The sequence below is a fragment of the Mesoplodon bidens genome, assembly GCF_964165515.1.
Source record: "Mesoplodon bidens genome assembly, chromosome: 18".
Lineage (NCBI taxonomy): Eukaryota > Metazoa > Chordata > Mammalia > Artiodactyla > Ziphiidae > Mesoplodon > Mesoplodon bidens.
Genome location: NC_138175.1, coordinates 47,672,611 through 47,692,890, shown reverse-complemented (window position 1 = coordinate 47,692,890; position 20,280 = coordinate 47,672,611). Strand labels below are relative to the sequence as shown.

The window sequence follows — 20,280 nt, the reverse complement described above, 5'->3', positions numbered from 1 at the left end:
TAGTGGTTGCCAGAGGACAGGGGGAGGGAGGAATTGGAAGTGACAGCTAATGGATTCGAGGTTTTTTTCCTGGGGTGATGAAAATGTTCCAGAATTAGATAGTGGTGATGATTGCATAACATTACGAATACACACACACACACAAACAAAAAAACCACTGAATTGTACAATTTTAAATGGTACATTTTATGTTAGGTGAATTTTAGCTCAATTTAAAAAATTAAAGAAGATTAAAGAGCCAGAAGCGGGCTTCCCTGGTGGTGCAGTGGTTGAGAGTCCGCCTGCCGATGCAGGGTACACGGGTTCGTGCTCCGGTCCGGGAAGATCCCACATGCCATGGAGCGGCTAGGCCCGTGAGCCATGGCCGCTGAGCCTGTGCGTCCGGAGCCTGTGCTCCGCAATGGAAGAGGCCACAATAGTGAGAGGCCCGCGTACCGCAAAGAAAAAAACAACAAAAAACAAAAAAACAAAAAAAAACCCAAAACAACAACAAAAAAGCCGGAAGCCAGGGACTTCCCTGGCAGTCCAGTGGTTAAGACTCCACGCTTCCACTGCAGGGGACGCAGGTTCAATCCCTGGTTAGGGGAACCAAGATCCCACATGCCGAGTGGCGTGGCCAAAAAAAGAAAAAAGCCAGAAGCCAAAGTCCTTCCGAGGCCGATCTCAAAGTCCCCATGATCTGCCCGCTACCTCCCTGACCCCATCTCTTACTTCTCCCCTCACTCTGCTCCAGGCACACTGCCACCTCAGGGCCTTTGCACTGACTGTTCCTCTGTCTGGAACACTCCAGATCCCCACTTGGCTCCCCCGCCCCATCAGGTCTCTGTCATCTCACTGGGGCCCTTGCTTTACAATCCCACCCTCCTGCAGTATTTCCTCCATCCTTTCCCCCATCTGTCTTCAGCGTCAGTCTAGACTCTCAGCTTCGCCAGGACACGATCTTTTGGCTGCTTTCTTCACGGCTATATCCCCAGCGCCTGGAGCAGGGCCAGGTACCTACTTGGTGTTGGGGAATATCTGTTGAGGTTACGGAGGAAGAGAAGTCCATGGAGCCTCACTCCCTCACTCTCCTTCCCTGCACAGGTCTCCCATGTCTTTACCAACTTTGGCAAGGGCATCCGCTATGTGTCTTTTGAGCAGTATGGAAGAGACACGCGTTCCTGGGTGGGGCACTATGGTGCCCTCGTGACCCACTCCAGCGTGAGGGTCAGGATCCGCCTGTCCTAGCTAACCAGCCTGATCCAGCCTTCCGGGACAGACTGCCATCTGCCAGACACCGTCGTCAATCAAGGTCGGCTCTGCAGCCAGGAGCCGGAGGATGCCCGGGGACAGTGGGGGTCCCGTGTAGCCTGTTCCCGGAATGTTTCCAGTGAACCCCACTTGCTGCTGCTTCAGCGTGGTGGCCCCCATGCTATTCGAGAAACCAGGGATCCAACCAGGCTGGTCACTTGCTTCCCCAGCTTCCCAGGGGGAGTGTCAAAGAGTAACTCAGAGACCTGTAGTTTACTTGCAAATTTTTTTCTCACATGTGTGGATATCAGTTGACAGAGCCAAAAAACAAAGGCCAAACCAGGATTTCAAATAGAGGAAAGCTGCTGACAATCTTGGACAAGGACTCTTTTGGGGCAAGGTGATTGCTGGCAGGGAGCAGAGGTCCTTGAGGGGACCAACAGCAGCCTCAAAGGGAACTCTTCCTGTTGTTTTGGGGAGTCTCTGGGATTCGGCAGTGGGGCCCGTGCAACCTCCTCCAGCACCACACCCATCAGCACCTCCCCTCTGGGCCAGACTGGTGCCATTTCTTTCAGAATTTCTGAGGCCAGTTCTGCGCTGACCCCCAAACTGTATCCTCCACCCCCACCTCCTGCCCCTGCCTCAGGGGCCCCTCACCTCCTGTCAGGCGACAGCCTCCTTTTCTCCACACTTGAGCCCGCTTGGAGATGGACCCCAGGAGCAAGGTGTGCTGTGAAGGAAAGCTCTCCTTTCCCTAACTGAGCGCAGCCAACAAGCTCGCTCAATAAAATCGGCGCTAAGCATGAGGTGATGGGGGATTTTTGTCTGTAATCGATGCATTTGTTTGCCCCTAGCTCCGATCCTAAAAGGCCTTGTGGGATGTTTCCAATTGTGAGAACTTCAGGTGTGCTAAGTGCCATGCAATAAACAGAGGTGGGCTTCGAGGACCCAGAGATGGGCTAAAAGGGCTCACCCAACAGCTCCTGTGCCCGATCTCAGCTGTTCTCCCAGCAGCTCTGACGGAGGCACTGTCATCACTGCCATTTAGTTCAGACAGAAACGGGCTCAGAGTTTAAAAGGCCTGCCCGGCGTCACCTGGCCAGGAAACAGGGGAAGCCGGACTTAGGCCAGACATTGGGCTCCAAAGCCTGATGATACAAGCTCAGCTCCCAAATTTTAAAACCTAACACGGCCAAGCACGTGATCGGGTGAGGTCAGCTGTCACTCTCAGTGCCATTCTCCAAGGGAGGAAACTGAAGCCAGAGGGGTAAGCAAATATACCCAGAGTCACAGAACAAGGAAGAGGTGGAGGCAGGATCTGAACCCAGGTGTGTGTGAGTCTGAGAATAACAGAAGAGCAGCACACACCACTAACCCTGGCAACACCCCTTCGTGGCCAACATTACAATTACCGCCACTCTTCAGATGAGGAAGCTTGACAGCAGGGCTTTCGTGCCCAGGCCTTCAGCCTGCAGGAAGGGGAACTGGGCCTCAGTGCTGCCCACTAACTCCAAAGTTTAAAACAGAGTGGCCATCCCATGTGTTATACACATAAAGCACCCAGTTTAATCTTCACCAAACCCAACAAAGGTGATACTGCAAGGGGAGCTATTTTTTTCTGCAGGAGGAAATCGGTGCCCAAGACCACACAGAGGGCAAATACCACAAGGGGGTGGGGGTGGGGCACATGTCTCTGTGTTTATTGCAACCCCTTCCCAGTAGATGGCACTACAGTGTCTTGTCCCAGCAGAAGAGGTCCCTGGCGCCAATATGGAAACCAAGGGTGTTGGGAGAGGGGCGCCTTTTTTCTGATTCACACCCAGGACCACTAGGGGTTAAGGGTGGTCCTGATGGAAGAGGCGGCCAGGCTTTGAACCACGACCAGCTACTTCTAGAGTTGTACTAGCTTCCCAAGGACACTGCAGGGGCCCCGAGCCGCCGTGTCCCGGGGGAGGTGGGGAGGGAGTCACTTCTTCTGCACGTGGCCACAGTCATACTTGCCCCGCACGATGGTGAGCTTGACGCCGGGCAGGTCCTGCGTGCGGCCGCCCTGCACGAGCACGACGTGGTGCTCCTGCAGGCTGTGGCCCTCTCCGGGGATGAAGCAGACGACCTCCCGACCGGTGCTGAGCCGCACGCGGCAGCATTTGCGGTTGGCCGAGTTGGGCTTCTTGGGCTTGCGGATGAACGTGCGCAGGACCACGCCCTTCAGCTGTGGCCGGCCCTCCATGGGGCCCACTTTCGGAGGCGGATGCTTCGGAGGCCCCCGGCGGTGCATCTGGTTCAGGGTGGCCATGGGACGCGTGGCCCAAGGCCGCGGGGCCAGGGCTAGGCCTGGAGAGACACAACAGGGAGGGCCGAGGGTGAGGGCCGAGGGTGGGGGCGGCGGTTATTATCCCAGCGAACAGATAATAGCATCAGCCACTCCGCTCTGGTGTTCTCGGCACCGTTCCAAGCACTTCGCCAGGCTGCATTTGTGTACGGCTAGGGGTACTCACGGCTGAGAGTAATATAACGTTTATGGAGTAACCACCACGTGTCAGGTTCTATTTTAAGCATTTTCTATGAATTAACTCATTTTATTCTGCAAAGAAGACATTAATTTTAATGCTGTTTAAACAACAGTAAACGCAAACAGGCTCCCACTGTGTCCTGTACTGTTCTATGCATCATACCTACATTAATTCATGCTGCTCCACAGCGACCCTAAGGGGTATCCCTGGGAGGTGTCACTCCTCCTCCTCCCGTCACACCCACTCCTATCCCGGTGAGCAGATCCTGTCAACTGAACCTTCACAACTGACCAGAATCCCTTTTCTCCCTCCCCCATAGCATCCACCCTGGTCCTGTCCACCCCCAACTCCCACTGGACTCTCCTGTCCTCCTTCCTCCTCCTCCCAGGTCTCCCGACTCCCCACTCGAAGCCACAGGGACCCTATGGACACCTGGGTCAGATCACATCCCTCCCCTGCTCAGAGCCCTCTTGTGGCTCCATCTCAGTGAGGGTAAGAGCCAAATTCCCCCCTGGGGGCCCACGAGGCCCCACATGGTCTGCGAGCTATTTCTCTGACCTCATCTCCTCACTTGCCCCCTCGTTATCCCTGCTCCAGCCTCAGCCCGTGTCCACAAACACATCAACAGAAAGGAGGGCAGTGTGGCTGCAGTGCAGTGAGAGGAAAGGCAGGTGGGGGAAAAGGGCAGGAATGTGGTTCTAAGGTCGATGACAGGATGTGCTCACAGACAGGAAATAGGACATAAAACGACTCCAACAACTGGATTCTCTTCAACAAACATTCATTGAGCACCTACTGTGTCTTGGCCCCAATCAATAATGGAGACACAGTGGTGACTGAGACAACCCTGGGCCATGTCCTCTTGGAGCTCCCAGGCCAGAGCTGTGAGGTGCATCCTCTCTCTGTGTCACTAGCACGAATGCCCTCTCACACCCAAACGTCACACTCCCCTCCAGATTCAGGGCAGGTCCTGGCCCTACAGTCCATTTCCATGGGTCCGTATGCCTCAAGTTACAGCAGAATCCTCAGAGAGGATGAGACATTCCTAGAAGTCTCTTCCGACTGGTCTGCCCTTGAGCAAGACTGTTCACCTCTCAGTGCCTCAGTGTCCTCATCTGTATGGTGGGCACCACAGTCAGGTCTCCCTGCTGAGCACCGTGTGTGAGAGGCTTCCATGAAATATGCATGTCAAACCAGCCCAGATTCCCCAAGCAGGGCACAGATCTGTCTTGTCCAGTCCTGTGACCCTTGGTGAATAAAGGTCTGCAGTGACTGAGTGGAATATTTCTCATAAGGGCATGGCCCAGGAGAATCAACTGATGTTTGTGGAAGAAATAGGTTCATAAATAAAGTGTCCCTCTCGGTGCCTGGCATGTAGCAGGCTCTTGAAAAACATCAGTTGGGGACTTCCCTGGCGGTCCAGTGGTTGAGATTCCACGCTTCCACTGCAAGGGTGCAAGGGGAGTGGGTTTGATCCCTGATCAGGGAAATAAGATCCTACAAGCCGTCTGGCTCGGCCAAAAAAAAAAGGAAAAGAAAACGTCAGTTGAATGAATGACTTCAAAGTCTTGCTTGGATGTCTCACCCATGGGAAGTATTTAATATTATTTGCTGAAAAAAATAATTGACCCGAACTCGATACCCACCAGGCGCCTAAATGCTACTTCCTACCTCTTGCCCTTGCAACCCCAGCTCCGCCAAAACCCATCGTGTATCCAACCCTGATTTAAAACTCTGATTCCCTCGGGGCTATGGAAGAGGGACACAAGTCCCAGGGGAAATAACCCCCACGCAGCCTCGTCTCTGCAGCCCAAGCCCCCCACTTACCATGATTTAGGGACGTGCTGAGGCCACGGAGAAGGCCGGACCAGGACATCCCGCCGCCTGCAGCGTCCCTGTGTTAGGGGATAACAGACTCATTAAGCAGGAGGAGGGGAAAGTGGTCGTAGCCTGGGGAGGGTCCAAATTCTCCCCATCCCGCTCTCGGAGCCTTCCGGTTAAATCTAAGGAATTTCCTCTCACTGTATAACCACAACCCCTAACGCTGCTACCAGAAAATCCCTCCGTAAATTTAGTCTTGCTCTGAATAGGATCTCTGAATAGGCTCTCCCAACCGCCCCCGCTCACAAACAGAAGGAAACTAGAAACTGAGGGGAGGCCCGGGAAGTTTGTAGGACCAGAGAACTCTGTCGACCTTACCGACCCTAGCCGGGTCCAGAGACACGCCGAATCCGGCCTCTAGCACGGTCTGGGGATTATCCCGGCAAGGATTGGCTGGTTCTGCCTCTCCCGTACACTGAAGGGGCGGGGAACAGACGACGATTGGGCAACGACAGTATCAATCTCGGTCAACTGTTCTCGCTGATCTTTTTTCTTGAGGCATGGGAGAGGGCTCACCCCTTCCAGGCTCTGATTGGCTAGTCCCGAGAATAGCTGCTTTGCAATTAGTCTAAACGCGTAGTGGGCGGGACGAAAGGTGCGTGACTCTTTGTCCCCCTTCCAAGATGGCTGCGTCCGTAGTGCGGCGCTTGTGGCCTCTGGTGGCTGCTCGGGGCCTGCGGCTCCGGGGAGGCTGCGTTTGCAACCAGAGCCCAAGGAGTAGTTTTGCTACGGAGAGACGAGACCGGAACCTCCTGTACGAGCACGCGCGTGAGGGCTACAGCGCGCTCCCTCAGCTGGACATGGAGCCGCTGTGCGCATACCCGGAAGAGGCCGCGCGCGCCCTGGAGCTCCGCAAGGGGGAGCTGCGTTCGGAGGATCTGCCCGCGATCGTGAGTGCGCTTGCGCCGGCCGGTGGTTGCGAGGCCGGGCCGCTTTGTCTATTGGCTGTTCGTTTTACGGACGAAATGGGCTTGCAAGAAACTCTCCAGCAGGGGGCGGTCTTATCGCAGGAATTTTAGTTCCTTCCCAAGTTTAGCCAACGTGTTGTACTTGGCACCTAACTACGTGCCGGTTAGCCAGAGTGCTAAGGCCCTACTGTCTAGATACCCATGATGCTCCTGCCCCATAAAGCGTGATGGGTACCCACTCTGCGTTAGGAACTTACTGTCTGCCAGTGTCCTCTGTGCTTAGACCTCATACCAGGCTTATCCTAAGGCCACGAAGGAAAATGGGGGACAAGGATGTGAATCAGCGGCGGGGGGTGTGAATCAGCGGTGGGGGGAGGGTTGCCTCTTGCCTTTGGAGAATGAGAGGTAGAGCTGTGCACCTACTCCACAGGTAGCAGGCAGTTAAATAGTGTTATTTAATGAATGAATGTGCTTTTGAACAGATATGTAGGGAGCGCCCCTGTTATGTTCCAGATGTTGAGAATAAGGCAGTGAATATCATTATTAATAACAATAAAGCTAGCACTTATATAATACTACATGCTGGGGAACTAGAACCAGGGTCACCGCATTTCTAGACCCTGCTGGGGTGCTGAGGATGATGAGGACCCCAAATCCTCCCAGCCCTCTCTTGGACCCCCCTACCATCCTATTTTAAGTGCTTTATACAGATGAGTCTCATTTAAATTTCACAGCAACTTTATGAGGTGGGTACCATTATCTCCCCTATTTTATCAGAGGGGAAGTTAAGGCTCAGAGAAGTTAATTAAAAAAGAAAAAATAGGGCTTTCCTGGTGGCACAGTGGTTGAGAGTCCGCCTGCCGATGCAGGGGACACGGGTTCGTGCCCCGGTCCAGGAAGATCCCACATGCCGCAGAGCGGCTAGGCCCGTTAGCCATGGCCACTGAGCCTGCGCGTCCGGAGCCTGTGCTCCGCAACGGGAGAGGCCACAACAGTGAGAGGCCCCCGTACCGCAAAAAAAAAAAAAAAAGAAAAGAAAAAATAGGAACTTCCCTGGTGGCGCAGTGGTTAAGAATCCTCCTGCCAATGCAGGGGACACGGGTACAAGCCCCGGTCCAGGAAGATCCCACATGCTGCGGAACAACGAATCCCGTGTGCCACAACTACTGAGCCTGTGCTCTAGAGCCAGCGAGCCACAACTACTGAGCCCGTGTGCCACAACTACTGAAGCCCGCGTGCCTAGAGCCCAAGCACCGCAACAAGGGGAGCCACCGCAATGAGAAGCCCGCGCACTGCAAGGAAGAGTAGCCCCGCTCTCCACAACTTAGAGGAAGCCTGTGCACAGCAAGGAAGACCCAACGCAGCCAAAAATAAATTTAAAATTAATTAATTAATTAATTTTTAAAAAAAGAAAAAGAAAAAATATATGGCAGTTCCTCAAAAAATTAAACATAGAATTACCATGTATTCCAGCAATTCCACTTCTGGATATATACCCAAAAAGAACTGAAAGAAAGGACTCAGATATTTGTATGCCCATGTTTATAGCTGCGTTAGTCACAGTAGCCAATAGGTGGAAGCAACCCAAGGGTCCACTGATGATGGATAAATGGATGAACAAAATGTGGTAAATACATACAGTGGAATAACATTCAGCCTTAAAACGGAAGGAAATTCTGACACATGGTACAACATGGATGCACTTTAAAGACGTTATGCTAAGTGAAATCTGCCAGTCACAAAAGGGCAAATACTGTGTGATTCTAGTTGTAAGAGGCACCTGGAGCAAATTCACAGAGACAGAATGTAGAATGGTGGTTGCCAGGGGCAGGAGGGGAGAAAGTTTAATGGGTACAGAGTTTCAGTTTGGGAATGTAAAGAAGTTCCAGAGGTGGGTAGTTATGATGATAGCATGATGATATGAATGTACTTAATGCCACTGAACTGTACACTTTAAAAAAAAAATCTTATTGGAGTAGTTGATTTACAATATTGTGTTAGTTTTGGCTATACAGCAAAGTGAATCAGTTATATAATCAGTTATATACATATATCCACTCTTTTTTGGGTTTTTTTCCATATAGGTCATTACAGAATATTGAGTGGAGTTCCCTGTGTCCTTATTAGTTATCTATTTTATATAGTGTGTATAGGTCAGTCCCAATCTCCCAATTTATCCCTCCTCCCCTAACTGTACACTTAAAAAATGGTTAAAGGACTTCCCTGGTGGCACAGTGGTTAAGAATCCACCTGCCAGTGCAGGGGACATAGGTTCCAGCCCTGGTCTGGGAAGATCCCACATGCCGTGGAGCGACTAAGACCGTGCGCCACAACTACTGAGCCTGCACTCTAGAGCCCACGAGCCACAACTACTGAGCCCGTGTGCCACAACTACTGAAGCCCATGCACCTAGAGCCCGCGCTCCACAACAAGAGAAGCCACCACAATGAGAAGCCCTCGCACTGCAACGAAGAGTAGCCCCTGCTCACCGCAACTAGAGCAAGCCCACATGCAACAATGAAGACCCAATGCAGCGAAAAATAAATAAATAAAATTTTTAAAATACTTTTTAAATTACTAAAATGGTAAGTTTTGGCAGTTGGATTTGCTCCTCGCCATTTCTTCTCACAAGACTTTCAGGATCAAGCGATTCCTGGCCAAGAAACAAAAGCAGAATCATCCCATTCCCCAATGGATTCGAATGAAAACTGGTAATAAACTCAGGTACAACTCTAAGAGAAGACATTGGAGAAGAACCAAGCTGGGCCTATAAGGAGCCTCACATATGAAGTGGCACACATTATCAGAACGTCACTAGTGTCTGGAACAGCTGCCTGTGTTTGATGTTCTCTCCTCTTTTCTTGATCTTTCCTCACTGTATAGCTCAGCAATAGACATGTGAACCTTTTGTTGGAAAAAAAAAAAAGGTAAGGTTTATGTATATTTTACCTCAATTTACTAAAGTGCTGGTTTAGAGACCCTAAGTTAAATTTATAACCCACAAACGGATCACATTCCAAAGCTTGAAAAACACTTCCTTAGGGCATAAGTATGGAGGGGAATATGGCGTGTGGCTTGGCAGGCAGTAGCAAGGCATGCAGTTTGTTCGGAGGGCACTGGGGGCCAAGGGTGCTCTCAGGCAGGAGAGGATTGTATAAGAACTCTGGCTGGATTGGAAAAGGTGAGCCTGAAGGCCAGGAGGCTGCCACAGGGCTTCTGGTGGGAGATGATGGGATCTGGGGTGGGGCAGGAGTGGGGAGATGAGGAAGGACAGATCTGACGGGTGTTCATGAGGCAGAAAGGTCAGGACATGGTACCTGGCTGCGGGGCTGGGGTGGAGGGTGGGTGTTATTGGGGCTGTCCCTGAGGAGGAGGAGGAGATGTGGGGCAGATACTTTTCCCAGAGTCACTCTTGCACACGGTGAGCTGGGAGGTGTCCAGGAGATATCCAGGGGGAGCCACCAAGTGGGTAACAAACCATCCTGTGATCTCCCTCTCCCCGCTTCTGGCTTCCCCTCTCCCTTCCAGGGAGGTAGGACAGTGTTGCTCGCAGCATTTTGTCGAAGGGAAAACTGCAGCCAGAGAGGACAGAGGGCTTTGCTCGGGGATCTGGGCTCACAGAGGGACTCCACAGGAGTAGGTGTGCCCAAGGAGGGAGAGCTGGGTGGGGGGGCGGGTTTCTCCCGCCCCTCCTGACCCCCCTGGGTTGGTGAGTGCAGGTGTAGCTGCCGTGGCCGCGCCATAGGACAGAGGCTGTTTTGCTCTCACGTAAGAGGCAAGAGGTAAGTGCGGCTCAGCTGCACGTCCCCCAATGCCCAGGTCCTTTCATCTTCTTGCTCTGCATCCCTTAGGGGGTTGTCCTGTTCACCTCTCCTCAGGGTCCATCGTCCAGTCCAAAGGGAGTGAGAAAGTCCAGTATGGGGGCTTATCTTTAAGGAGGCAACTCAAGAGTGACACCTACCACTTCAACTCACGTCCCTTGGTCAGTCTTGGGCCCACAGACACATGTAGCTGCCCGGGAGGCTGGGAGTGTGTCTTTTTTTTTTTTTGCGGTACGCGGGCCTCTCACTGTTGTGGCCTCTCCCATTGCGGAGCACAGGCTCCGGACGCGCAGGCTCAGCGGCCATGGCTCACGGGCCCAGCCGCTCCACGGCATGTGGGATCTTCTGGACCGGGGCACGAACCCGTGTCCCCTGCATCGGCAGGCAGACTCTCAACCACTGCGCCACCGGGGAAGCCCTGGGAGTGTGTCTTAATTCTGGGCAGCTGCGTGCCCGGATAAATATCAGGGGGTTCAAGTACTGAAGGGAAGGAGGGGAGAATGGCTACTGGGGGACAGTCAGTGGTCTCTACCTCACCCCACTGCTGGTCCAGGGGGCCGAGGGGGCGAGGCTCCAGCCAGAAGGGACAGTGGCCGCTTCACATCTTTCCCTCCTGTGTCCACCCCCAGATCTCGACATGGCAGGAGCTGAGGCAGCAACGGGAGCAGATCCGGAGGCTGGAGGAGGAGAAGGGGGCCGTGGCTGAGGCCGTGCGGGCCCTGCTGGTGAGCACGGGGGTCCTGGGTGGATGGGGACGTGGCAGTAGGATGCCTCTGGCTGCAGGTAACAGGAAACCCCATTTACGGAACGTGAAGTATGTGGACATTCATTATGTCACACAACAAGCCACCCAGGGCCAGGCATCCCTGGGACTGATGAATTAGCAGCTCTCCGCAGCATCCCTAACCCAGGTTCCTTCCCTCTCTCTCCACCTGCAATTTCACCATGTTGATTTGACCTCAGTTGCCCCCTCAGGGCCCCAAGGTGGCTGCCGTAGTACAGCGTCTCCTGGCATGTCTCTGCCAGAGGCAGAAAACAGGACTTCTCTGGCTTGAGTGCCTTTTCCAAGAGCAGGGAGACCTTTCCTGAAGCATCCAGCAGAGTCCCCTCATGTCTTATGGGCCCAGACACCCCACAGCCACACCAGGCAATGACAAGAGGCAACCTTGGCTGGGCCCACATTCCCTGAACTGCAGGCTACCCAGGGGAGGGTGAACTGAGTCAGGGGTCTCTGGCTAGAAGGAGGAAGGAGGGCAAATGGTCTTGGGTTAGACAGCCAACAGCATCTGCCACAGAGGGCAGAAAAACAATCATTGTAATAATAGCAGACATGTACATAGCCGTCGCTGCCTGCCAGGCACTGTTCTAGGTGCTTTCCTTACTCTTAATCGTCACAGCTCTGTGAGACAGGAACAATACAAACCCAGTTCTACAGCTGAGGAAACCGAGACCTCAAGAGGTTAAAAGGTGCCTGTCTCACAGCTAGGAAGCAGGAGAGGTGGGATTGGCACCCAGGCATTCGGGCAGCTTTTCACCACTCTCCCAACCCTAACTACATCTCCCAGTGACCTGCTGTGTCTTGCCAGGCCCTGGGCTACATGCATCGCAGGCAAGCAGCCAGTGAAAACAGCAAAATTGATCACAGTTCATGTTCAGTAAGCACTAGCTGATCTTCTCAGGAAGCCAGGCAACAGCCCTACTAAGGAGCTCCTGTTATCAGCCCATTTCACAGACCAGGATACCAAGGCTCAGAGAAGGGAAGAGATTTGCCTAAGGGCACACAGCTGGTAGGCACCCAACATTCAGACCCAGATCTGCCTGATTCCCTCTGGTGCTCAGGACCACAGAAGGTTCAGAGTATCACAGACCCTTGGTCTCAGGCCTCCAAATGCATGCTCACAGACTTTACCATTCCGAGCCTCAGTTTTCTCATCTACGAAACAGGGATCACATTGATGCGCGAAACTCATGGAGTGGGTGATGAAGAAATAGGATCATATGAGAGTCCTCTGCACATGGCCAGGCATGAGGCAGCACTCAATTAATGGAGCTGCAGGCATGATTACTATTACGTTACCTTGCCTCCTCCCAGCTTTACTGACAGAGAAACTGAGGCACAGAGTGGAGGAGGGTCCAGCCAGGCACTGGCAGAGCAAGGAATTCAGATCCCCTGGCCCTGACCTTTCACCCCTCTTCCCCATCCCCAACTTCATCAACGTAATCACCCCCTCCTTCTCTTTTCTACAGGTAAACCAGGACCACAGTCAAGTGCAGCAGGTACTCCAGGGAGTTGATATCCTGTCCCTGGTGAGGGGTGGGCAGCAAAGATCCCATTATCAGCCATGAAGTCTCCATTGTATGTGATAGAAAACATAACTCAAATAGGAGTAAGGGAAATAACAACAAGAGGCTCTATTGATTCATGAAACTAAAAAGACTGGCTTCAGGTACAGCTGGATCCAGGTCCTGGCCCATATTTGCTTCTGCTTCCTTCTTATTGCCTGACCAGCTTTCTCCCCTTGGGGCAAGGGGAGGCAGGGTCTGGTGCAGAGAGGACGTTTTCCTGACAGCTCCAGACACAGCCCTGGGGCTGATTCTCATGAGTTCGTCTTGGGTCATGTGCCTGTCTTTAAGCCAATCACTATGGTCAAAGCGATGGAATGTTCTAGTAGACCAGGCCAGAGTCATGTCCCTGTGGACATGCCCCGTAGTGGTGAGGGGAGGTTCCTGAAAGGAAATTCAAGATGTTGAGCCAAAACAAGCAGCAGCAAACATCCACCACAGAGGTTTTGCTAGCCGGGATCAGGGTCAAACTGGTTGAGGGACCCCACCCGCTCCTGGGCTGACCCTGCCTGCCCCACTCCCAGGACCCCCAATATCAGAGTCTGCGGGCACGTGGCCGGGAGATCCGGAAGCAACTCATGCTCCTGTACCCCAAGGAGGCCCAACTCGAGGAGCAGTTCTACCTGCGGGCGCTGAGGCTGCCCAACCAGACCCACCCAGACGTGGTGAGCCTCGCGCTGGGCAGTTGGGGAGGCCAGGGGTCCACCTAGTGCCACCTTCCCAGTGACACCCACTGTTTCCCTGCAGCCCGTCGGGGATGAAAGCCAGGCCCGAGTGCTCCGTGTGGTTGGAGACAAGCCAGGTGGACCACAGCCCAGGCCAGGGGACCCCACGCTGGGGGTGGGGGCTCCTGGGGTCTGGGACCATGGCTGGAGCCTATAGAACCCCAGGGCTTTCTCATTTCTCAACCTGTCTCGTATGTGTGTGTGTGCGTGCATGTGTGTGTGTGCATGTACATGCACACGTGTATCTGTCTCCCCCCCCCCTTTTCCTCTCTCTCCTTTTCTCTCCCTCCCTCTGTCCTCCTCTCCTTCCGCTCTCTCTCTAATCCTCTTTCTGTCCCTGTTCCCTGTCTCTCCTCCCCCTCTTACCCCATTGCTTTTCATCCATATATAGCTTTCTCCTTCCAACCCCGGGGCCACCTGGAAATAGCTGAGAAACTCGACATCATCCGTCAGAAGTGAGCCCCCCTCCCAGCCCCCATCACCCAGCCCTCCCAACCCAACAGCTGGCTGCCGGCTCCACCTCATTGGGCTCAGCATGGGATGTGGAACTGCCAGGGCCTTGCCCGGCATGAATGTTTGATGCCCGGCTCTCCGCCTGGCAGCTGGGCCTCTGCCCTGGGGTGCTTGAGTCCCCCTCTTCCCCCACCAGCCCTAGCCCACGTGCCCCCGCCTGTCTGCCCATCTGTCTCCCAGGCGTCTGTCCCACGTGTCTGGCCACCGCTCCTATTACCTGCGCGGGGCTGGGGCCCTCCTGCAGCACGGCCTGGTCAACTTCACACTCAACAAGCTCATCCACCGGGTATGGGCCTGGATGGGAGGGTTGCCTGGAGGGGGTGGCATTGAAGCTGAGCTCTGAAGGCTCAGGGTGGAGAGGAGGGGGTGACCTCTGCTCCAGTCACTGTTTTCAGAGCTTTACATGTATTGTTGACATATTTAATTCTTAGGACAACTTTATGAGGTGAGTGCTATTATTATCCCCTTTAAAGATGGAGGAGGGAGTAACTAGCCAGGGTCTCCCAGCTAGCGTGTGGAGCCGCATCTGTAACCACTGCCCCTCACTGCCTGCTTGCAGTGTACAGGGAGTGTTGGGGAAATACAGCATCCGTTGAAACTGGAGGGGTCGGCAAGGGCTGAATGCAGGGGATGTTGGCCATGGTGAGGGACTCAGACATTTCCTGAGGGCACCGGGGAGCCACAGATGGCTTTCAGCAGGGGAGGGACATGGTCAGACCTAAGTGGTATATCCAAGTGAGGAAACCAGGAAGCACCAGCAGAGGGGGCCCCAGTGACAGGGGCCCAGGGCCCCGGGTCCAGCTCCAAGCCCACTGCTCAGGCCTGCCTCGATTTCCTCTGAAGTGAAATGGACTTTGGAGTGACACGGGGGAGCCATTGGCCCACCCTGCCGTGTCTTCTCTTCAGGCCTGAGCTTGGGGTCTGGTGGGGGTCCTGGCTGTGCTCCTTACCCCTCCCCTCCCCCTCACAGGGCTTCACCCCCATGACGGTGCCAGACCTTCTCCGAGGAGCTGTGTTTGTGAGTGAGGACCCTCTGTTTCCCACGCCCAGCCGTGTGTCAGGCCCCATTCTGAGGGCTCCAGGTGGAGAGACCAGCCTGACTCCCCCGAGGAACCTGCCCTGGGGCTGGGTTGAGGGGGTCAGGCCATAACAGGGAGCTCAGGGTGATTACATATGCTTTTAGGGGAGGAACAGGGGTTGTGACTGCAGAATGGGGGCCACCCAGGTTACCTGTCCCCTAACCTCTGTGGCCTGACCTCCCCAGGAAGGCTGTGGGATGACACCAAATGCCAAACCATCCCAAATTTACAACATCGACCCCTCCCGCTTTGAAGACCTCAACCTGGCCGGGACAGCAGAGGTGGGACTTGCAGGTGAGTTCTTACCTGGGGGCAAGAGTGGGGTGAGGACACCTCCAGTGTCCTCAGAGCAGGAGGGGATTGAAAGGGGACAGCCAGGAGCCTCCTGGGGGGTGATGGCTGCACGCCCAGGATATCTCAGCGACCCCAGGGCCTACATGTACAGTTGTGTAGGTTGTTTACTGCACAGTGGTACGGTGAGGATCCAGCCACACGTCCTGACTTGAGGTTGCGTCTGCTAGAGGGGACACCTTCTCTAATTCTCACAAAGGTTTCCTACGGCTGGATGGATGGTGGCCTTGGCTGACCCATTCTGTCCTCTCCTCCCAGGCTACTTCATGGACCACTCCGTGGCCTTCAGGGACCTGCCAATCAGGTGATGCCCAGTTCCTTTAGACCTTGTCCCCACCAATGACATTCCCTCTCCTCTCCCTGACCCCACCTACCCTGCCTCCCCCCACCCCCAGGATGGTTTGTTCCAGCACCTGCTACCGGGCAGAAACAGACACGGGGAAGGAGCCGTGGGGGCTGTATCGAGTGCACCACTTCACCAAGGTTGGCATAGCTAGGACTGGTAACAGCCCAGCGCCCCAGCCCGTCAAGCCCAACAGCCGAGCGCCTCCTGACTCCTGTGCGCCCCGCCCTGCCCCAGGTGGAGATGTTTGGGGTGACAGGCCCTGGGCCGGAGCAAAGCTCGCAGCTGCTGGAGGAGTTCCTGTCCCTTCAGATGGAGATCTTGACAGAGCTGGGCCTGCACTTCCGGTGCGGGGAGGGGCGGGGGCTGAGGTGGGTGGCAGAGGGTGGGGGTGAGGGAGAGGGAGGGAAGGGCTGGCTAGGTGCTCCCCCCTCTTGAAAATCCTCACCACCTCTTCTCCCTCTGCCCCCTTTTGCCTGTGTTACGATTATATATAGGATGTCCGTCTACCTATCAATCTATAAAATCCCGTAGAGGATCATAATGGCCGCGTGAGCTGCGCAGGGCACTCCAGTGTCAAGACCAGGCCCCTTCCCTCCTGTTGCTCCCCATCCCTAGGGTGCTGCCTCGTCTGGGTGGTCCAAGATGGCTCTTCACCCTCCAGGGGGGGAGGGCACACCCCTTCCCTTTAAGGGGGTGACTGGACGTCACAAGCCCCACCTCCTCTCACACCCCGTCGGTCACACGGAGCTTTCAAGAGAAGCTGGGAAGTGTGGACTTTTATCTGGGTGACCCATTACAAAAACCTGAGGGTGATGCTGTTACAGAAGGAAGAACGGCCACGGTGAACAGCCCAGAGACTCGGCCACCTCTTCCCCTTTGCCACTGTCCTCTCCTTTATCCCTTGCATTTCCCTCTTTTGGCTGCCTCCTCTTCCATCGCCTCCCCCTTGCCCCTGCCCCCCTCCTCCACCACCTCTCACCCGCTGGCCTTTGCCATGTCTTTCTCCTGGGCTGCAGGGTCCTGGATATGCCCACCCAGGAGCTGGGCCTGCCCGCCTACCGCAAGTTTGACATCGAGGCCTGGATGCCGGGCCGAGGCCGCTTTGGCGAGGTGAGTCCCCTGCCCAGCGGGGCCACAGGGTGGGAAAGAGGACCCCACTGCCGTCGACGGCCCATCCTCTCAGCCCACCCCAACCCCATGCCCAGGTCACCAGTGCTTCCAACTGCACGGACTTCCAGAGCCGCCGCCTCCACGTCATGGTCCAGACGGAGGCCGGGGAGCTGCAGTTCGCCCACACGGTGAGCCACACACCCTCGCCCACCCTCCCCAGCGCCCCGGCGCCCCAGGCCCACCACCTCAGCCCCTCCCTGGGCCGGCCGGCAGCTGGGTCTGAGCATGCCCCTCTCCCAGGTGAACGCCACAGCCTGCGCTGTCCCCCGCCTCCTCATTGCGCTCCTGGAGAGCAATCAGCAAAAGGTGAGGGGGCCGTGGGAGGATCTCACACAGGGAGGCGGAGGCTGCAGAGCTGGCAGGGCAGCAGCCTGAGGCCTGCTCTCTCCCCAGGACGGCTCGGTGCTCGTGCCCTCTGTCCTCCAGCCCTACCTCGGCACCGATCGGATCACGACCCCCACCCACGTGCCTCTTCAGTACATCGGCCCCAACCAGCCCCAGAAGCCCAGGCTCCCAGGCCAGCCTGCCTCGAGCTGAGGACTCATCCTCGTTGGCCAGTAGGGTTGTCGCTGTTTCCTGGAGCTTAGGGGGTTGCTGGGCCCCTGGGACCTGTTGTCCTGAGCCATCCCGACATTTGCCTTCCTCATGTCAGCTCCCCGCCTGGGCCCCTGGACTCCAGGGTCCACCACTCCTATGCCCCTACTCCTCGGGATCAGTCAGTGACCCTGTTGTCGTTGGAGCTCCCAGCCTGTGCTGGGAAGCAGTGGTTCCTCCAAGGGGACTTGGAGGCTCAAGGGATGGGGGAAGGAGAGGGAGAGGAGGCCTCCATCCCTCCTTCCTTCTTCCCACCCTCAGTGCTTAAGGCAAAGTACCCCAATAAATGGTCGGAACAAAGGCCTTTGTGGGTCTGTGAGTTAGGGAGGTGGCCTGGCCAACTTGCTAGGGATGTTGGGCTGTTGGGCTGTTGCTCAGAGGTGCTGAATCCTCAGGGGGTCTGTGGCTGTAGGGACCACGCCAGAAGTGTCCAGCATCCCCAGAGCACGTGGAGGGTCGCTTGGGGGCCACTGAGGGAATTGAGAGGATGCCGAGGCCTCTCCCCTGACTCTGCGACAAGTGGCACCTCACGTCCAACCTGCCCCCTCGTTCCCCAGCTCCGGGTGGGGTCCAGGAAGCAGCCCACACTCAGTGAAGCCAGAACTCGCTCCTCCCCTATGTGCCCCTGTCTCAGTACCTGGAACTGCTGTCCCAGCTCCTCAGGCCACAGCCCTGAGAGTCACCCTCGACTGTTCTCTCCTCTCCACATCCCGTCCTTCAGCAAATGCTGGCAGCTTCTCCTTCAAAATATTTCCAGAACCTGCCTTTGCCCTCTCGTCCCTGGCCCCTCTCTGGGCCTGTCCACTGATATCTCCCATTTGGAGAGTCGCGGCAGTCTCTTGGCCATCTTCCTGCTCCCTGTCCCCCACACAAAGCCAGAGGGACCCTGTGGACACCTGCGTTGGGTCACATCCCTCCCTGCTCAGAGCCCTCCTGTGGCTCCATCTCAGGGGAAAGGACAAGCTGTCACCATGGTCCACGGGGCCCCACGTGACCTGCCCCCCACCTTCCTCTTCAACCAGCCTCTTCCCTGTCGTGCTCTGGCCACCCCCCCGCAACCTGCCTTGATGTTCTCACTCTCAGACTTATTCCCAACTCAGGTCTCTCTACTTGCTAGACCGCTCCCTGGCTACTCTCCCCCTAGATCTTGTGTGATTGCTTGCATTTTGTCACTCAGGCCTTAGCCCAAATGTCACCTCCTCCGAGAGGACTTCCCTGACCAGCCTGGCCAAAGTAAAAACCCCAGCACGCAGCATCTACGCTGCTGTACTGTGATGCACCGCAGCCTCCTTCCTTGAGTATTGTCTGTTTCCCCATTCTCAGATGTCTGCTCCAAGAGGCCAGGGAAGTTTGCTAGTAGCCCCATTCATCGTTGTAGCACTAGGGTCTGGAAGAGGACTGGGCATGTAATGGGCGCTCAATAAAAATGACTGGGATGAAGGAGCTCGGACCTGTGTAGTTCGCAGTGCCAAGCACTGCCCAAGCTAACATGTGCGTTAACTGATTTAATCTTCCCCATCAAACTGTGGAGTAGGTTGTCACCAGCCCTATTTCACAAGTGAGGAACAGGTCTTAGATTAAGCAGTTGTCCCAGGGCTGCACAGCTGGTAGTGGAGGAGCTGGGACTCAGGTGGGGCCCAGATACAGCTCTGAGGAAGATTTATGAGACCCACTTTCCAGAGGAGAAAATGGGTCAAGGAAGGGAAGGAGTTGCCTGAGGTTGGTCTGTAAGTGGCTGCCTCTGGATTCAAACCCAGGCCCCGCCTCCCAGTGGGGCCTTAAGCTCATCAGACCCTGTTTACCTGGGCAGAGAATCCCCCACCCCCCGCCCCGCGCTGGAGCTCAGAGGCCGGAAGCTGGAGGGGAGGGTGCAGGGAGTGGGCCCCCATGAATAATTGAGGGTCTCAGACGGGTCTCCGCCCCGCAGCTGTTGCCCTCCCTCTGGCGGGGAGCGGGTGGTGGTGACGTCACTTCCTCCCGTGGGGCCACTGGGGGCGCGGGTTATAAGGAGCTGCCACCCCGGCCGCACGGTGCCCAGGACCCTGGTCCGGACGCCCCACCATGCGGCGCCGCGAGCCCACCGTGCCGCTCTTGCTACTGCTGCCGCCTCTGCGGGCGCTGCTGCTCGGGGCGGGTGAGCGCCTGAGACCAGGGCGACACCCCCGCCCCCCGGCCAGCCTGGGGAGCGGGGGACTCGGGTGACCGGGGGCGGGGACGGCGCACCCAGCGGGGCCAGACTAGAGCTTTCATGGGCTGAGCTTCCAGGTGGAGACGGCGCACCTGGCGGGGGGCTTGGGGAGGGGACTTGTGGGTACCGGGACGACCTCGGAGCTGGAATCAGCACCCGGGACAGCGCCCGGAGTAGGAGCCCAGCACCCCTGTCCTTCCTCCCCTGGCACCGAGACCCTCCAAGGAGGAGGTGAGGACGGTGGCCCTCTTGCCCTGCCTCCTCTCCCTGGGGCCCTGGTCCCCCTTGCCCAGCACCCCCCACGATCTTTTGTCTCCCCTCCAACCCTCCCACTGCTCTCAGGCCCCCCATCTGCCCTACCCTCAACCTCCCCTCTGACCCTTCACCCCCAGCTGACCCTCTGTCTGACAGAGGTGGTCACAGAAGTGCTGATGCTGGGCCAGGCCAAGCGAGGCCCCTGCCTGGCTCTCCTCCACAAAGGTAAGGAGGGCCCAGGCCCCAGTTCCTCTTAGGAGCTCCCACCCCACCAGGGCTGCCTTATCCTAGAGCCATTGTCTGGGCTGGCACGGCATTGTCAAGTGTGTCCAGACTGAAGGAGCCTGGCCCCCAGCCCCACCC

At 55.9% G+C, this 20,280-nt stretch overlaps 5 protein-coding genes across 10 annotated transcripts in view; 4 read left to right on the top strand and 1 right to left on the bottom strand.

Annotated features, from left to right (window-relative positions):
* Positions 1 to 2,832, top strand: part of LOC308606052 (F-box only protein 17) — a 28,379-nt gene extending 25,547 nt beyond the window's left edge. For all 5 annotated transcript variants that reach the window (XM_081216503.1, XM_081216505.1, XM_081216502.1 and 2 more), the window contains one exon: positions 1,084 to 2,832. In XM_081216503.1, coding sequence (XP_081072629.1) covers positions 1,084 to 1,227 — 144 coding nt within the window. In that variant the 3' untranslated portion in view covers positions 1,228 to 2,832. The remainder of the gene's footprint in view (positions 1 to 1,083) is intronic.
* Positions 2,833 to 2,903: 71 nt separating this feature from the next.
* Positions 2,904 to 6,023, bottom strand: MRPS12 (mitochondrial ribosomal protein S12). Of its 2 annotated transcripts, none has more exons than XM_081216506.1 (3): positions 5,943 to 6,023; positions 5,571 to 5,638; positions 2,904 to 3,564 (listed from the first exon to the last, which is right to left on the bottom strand). In XM_081216506.1, exons 2-3 carry the CDS (start codon positions 5,617 to 5,619, stop codon positions 3,197 to 3,199), a joined length of 417 nt encoding a protein of 138 aa, XP_081072632.1. In that variant the 5' UTR covers positions 5,620 to 5,638; positions 5,943 to 6,023; the 3' UTR covers positions 2,904 to 3,196. The 2 variants fall into 2 exon arrangements, with proteins under 2 accessions (XP_081072632.1, XP_081072633.1); XM_081216507.1 differs by having other exon boundaries at positions 5,947 to 6,015.
* A 129-nt stretch (positions 6,024 to 6,152) lies between these two features.
* Positions 6,153 to 17,560, top strand: SARS2 (seryl-tRNA synthetase 2, mitochondrial). Its single transcript, XM_081216499.1, has 16 exons — positions 6,153 to 6,514; positions 10,983 to 11,078; positions 12,601 to 12,630; positions 13,221 to 13,361; positions 13,444 to 13,498; positions 13,813 to 13,876; positions 14,115 to 14,220; positions 14,905 to 14,952; positions 15,199 to 15,307; positions 15,623 to 15,668; positions 15,760 to 15,847; positions 15,945 to 16,054; positions 16,727 to 16,820; positions 16,916 to 17,008; positions 17,121 to 17,186; positions 17,274 to 17,560. Exons 1-16 carry the CDS (start codon positions 6,248 to 6,250, stop codon positions 17,415 to 17,417), a joined length of 1,557 nt encoding a protein of 518 aa, XP_081072625.1. The 5' UTR covers positions 6,153 to 6,247; the 3' UTR covers positions 17,418 to 17,560.
* On the top strand, positions 6,853 to 10,548 carry LOC308606517 (large ribosomal subunit protein eL39-like; the record flags this gene model as incomplete). The annotated part of the gene is made up of 2 exons (XM_081217456.1): positions 6,853 to 6,885; positions 9,132 to 10,548. 2 exons carry the CDS (start codon positions 6,853 to 6,855, stop codon positions 9,303 to 9,305), a joined length of 207 nt encoding a protein of 68 aa, XP_081073582.1. The 3' UTR covers positions 9,306 to 10,548.
* A 212-nt stretch (positions 17,561 to 17,772) lies between the features above and the next one.
* The window catches only part of CCER2 (coiled-coil glutamate rich protein 2), a 3,831-nt gene continuing 1,323 nt past the window's right edge, over positions 17,773 to 20,280 (top strand). The window contains 3 exon segments of the mRNA XM_081216031.1: positions 17,773 to 19,608; positions 19,853 to 19,893; positions 20,055 to 20,142. Of these exon segments, the coding sequence (XP_081072157.1) occupies positions 19,536 to 19,608; positions 19,853 to 19,893; positions 20,055 to 20,142 (202 nt within the window). The 5' untranslated portion in view covers positions 17,773 to 19,535.

Bases quoted from the DNA above. Each gene is read 5' to 3' on its own strand.
- MRPS12 (XM_081216506.1), bottom strand. From the start codon at position 5,619: ATGTCCTGGTCCGGCCTTCTCCGTGGCCTCAGCACGTCCCTAAATCAT. The intron at 3,565-5,570 runs GTAAGTGGGGGG...GTGTCTCTCCAG, and splicing joins CAGCACGTCCCTAAATCATG to GCCTAGCCCTGGCCCCGCGG.
- SARS2 (XM_081216499.1), top strand. From the start codon at position 6,248: ATGGCTGCGTCCGTAGTGCGGCGCTTGTGGCCTCTGGTGGCTGCTCGG. The intron at 15,308-15,622 runs GTGAGTTCTTAC...CTCTCCTCCCAG, and splicing joins AGCAGAGGTGGGACTTGCAG to GCTACTTCATGGACCACTCC. The intron at 16,821-16,915 runs GTGAGTCCCCTG...CCCCATGCCCAG, and splicing joins GCCGAGGCCGCTTTGGCGAG to GTCACCAGTGCTTCCAACTG.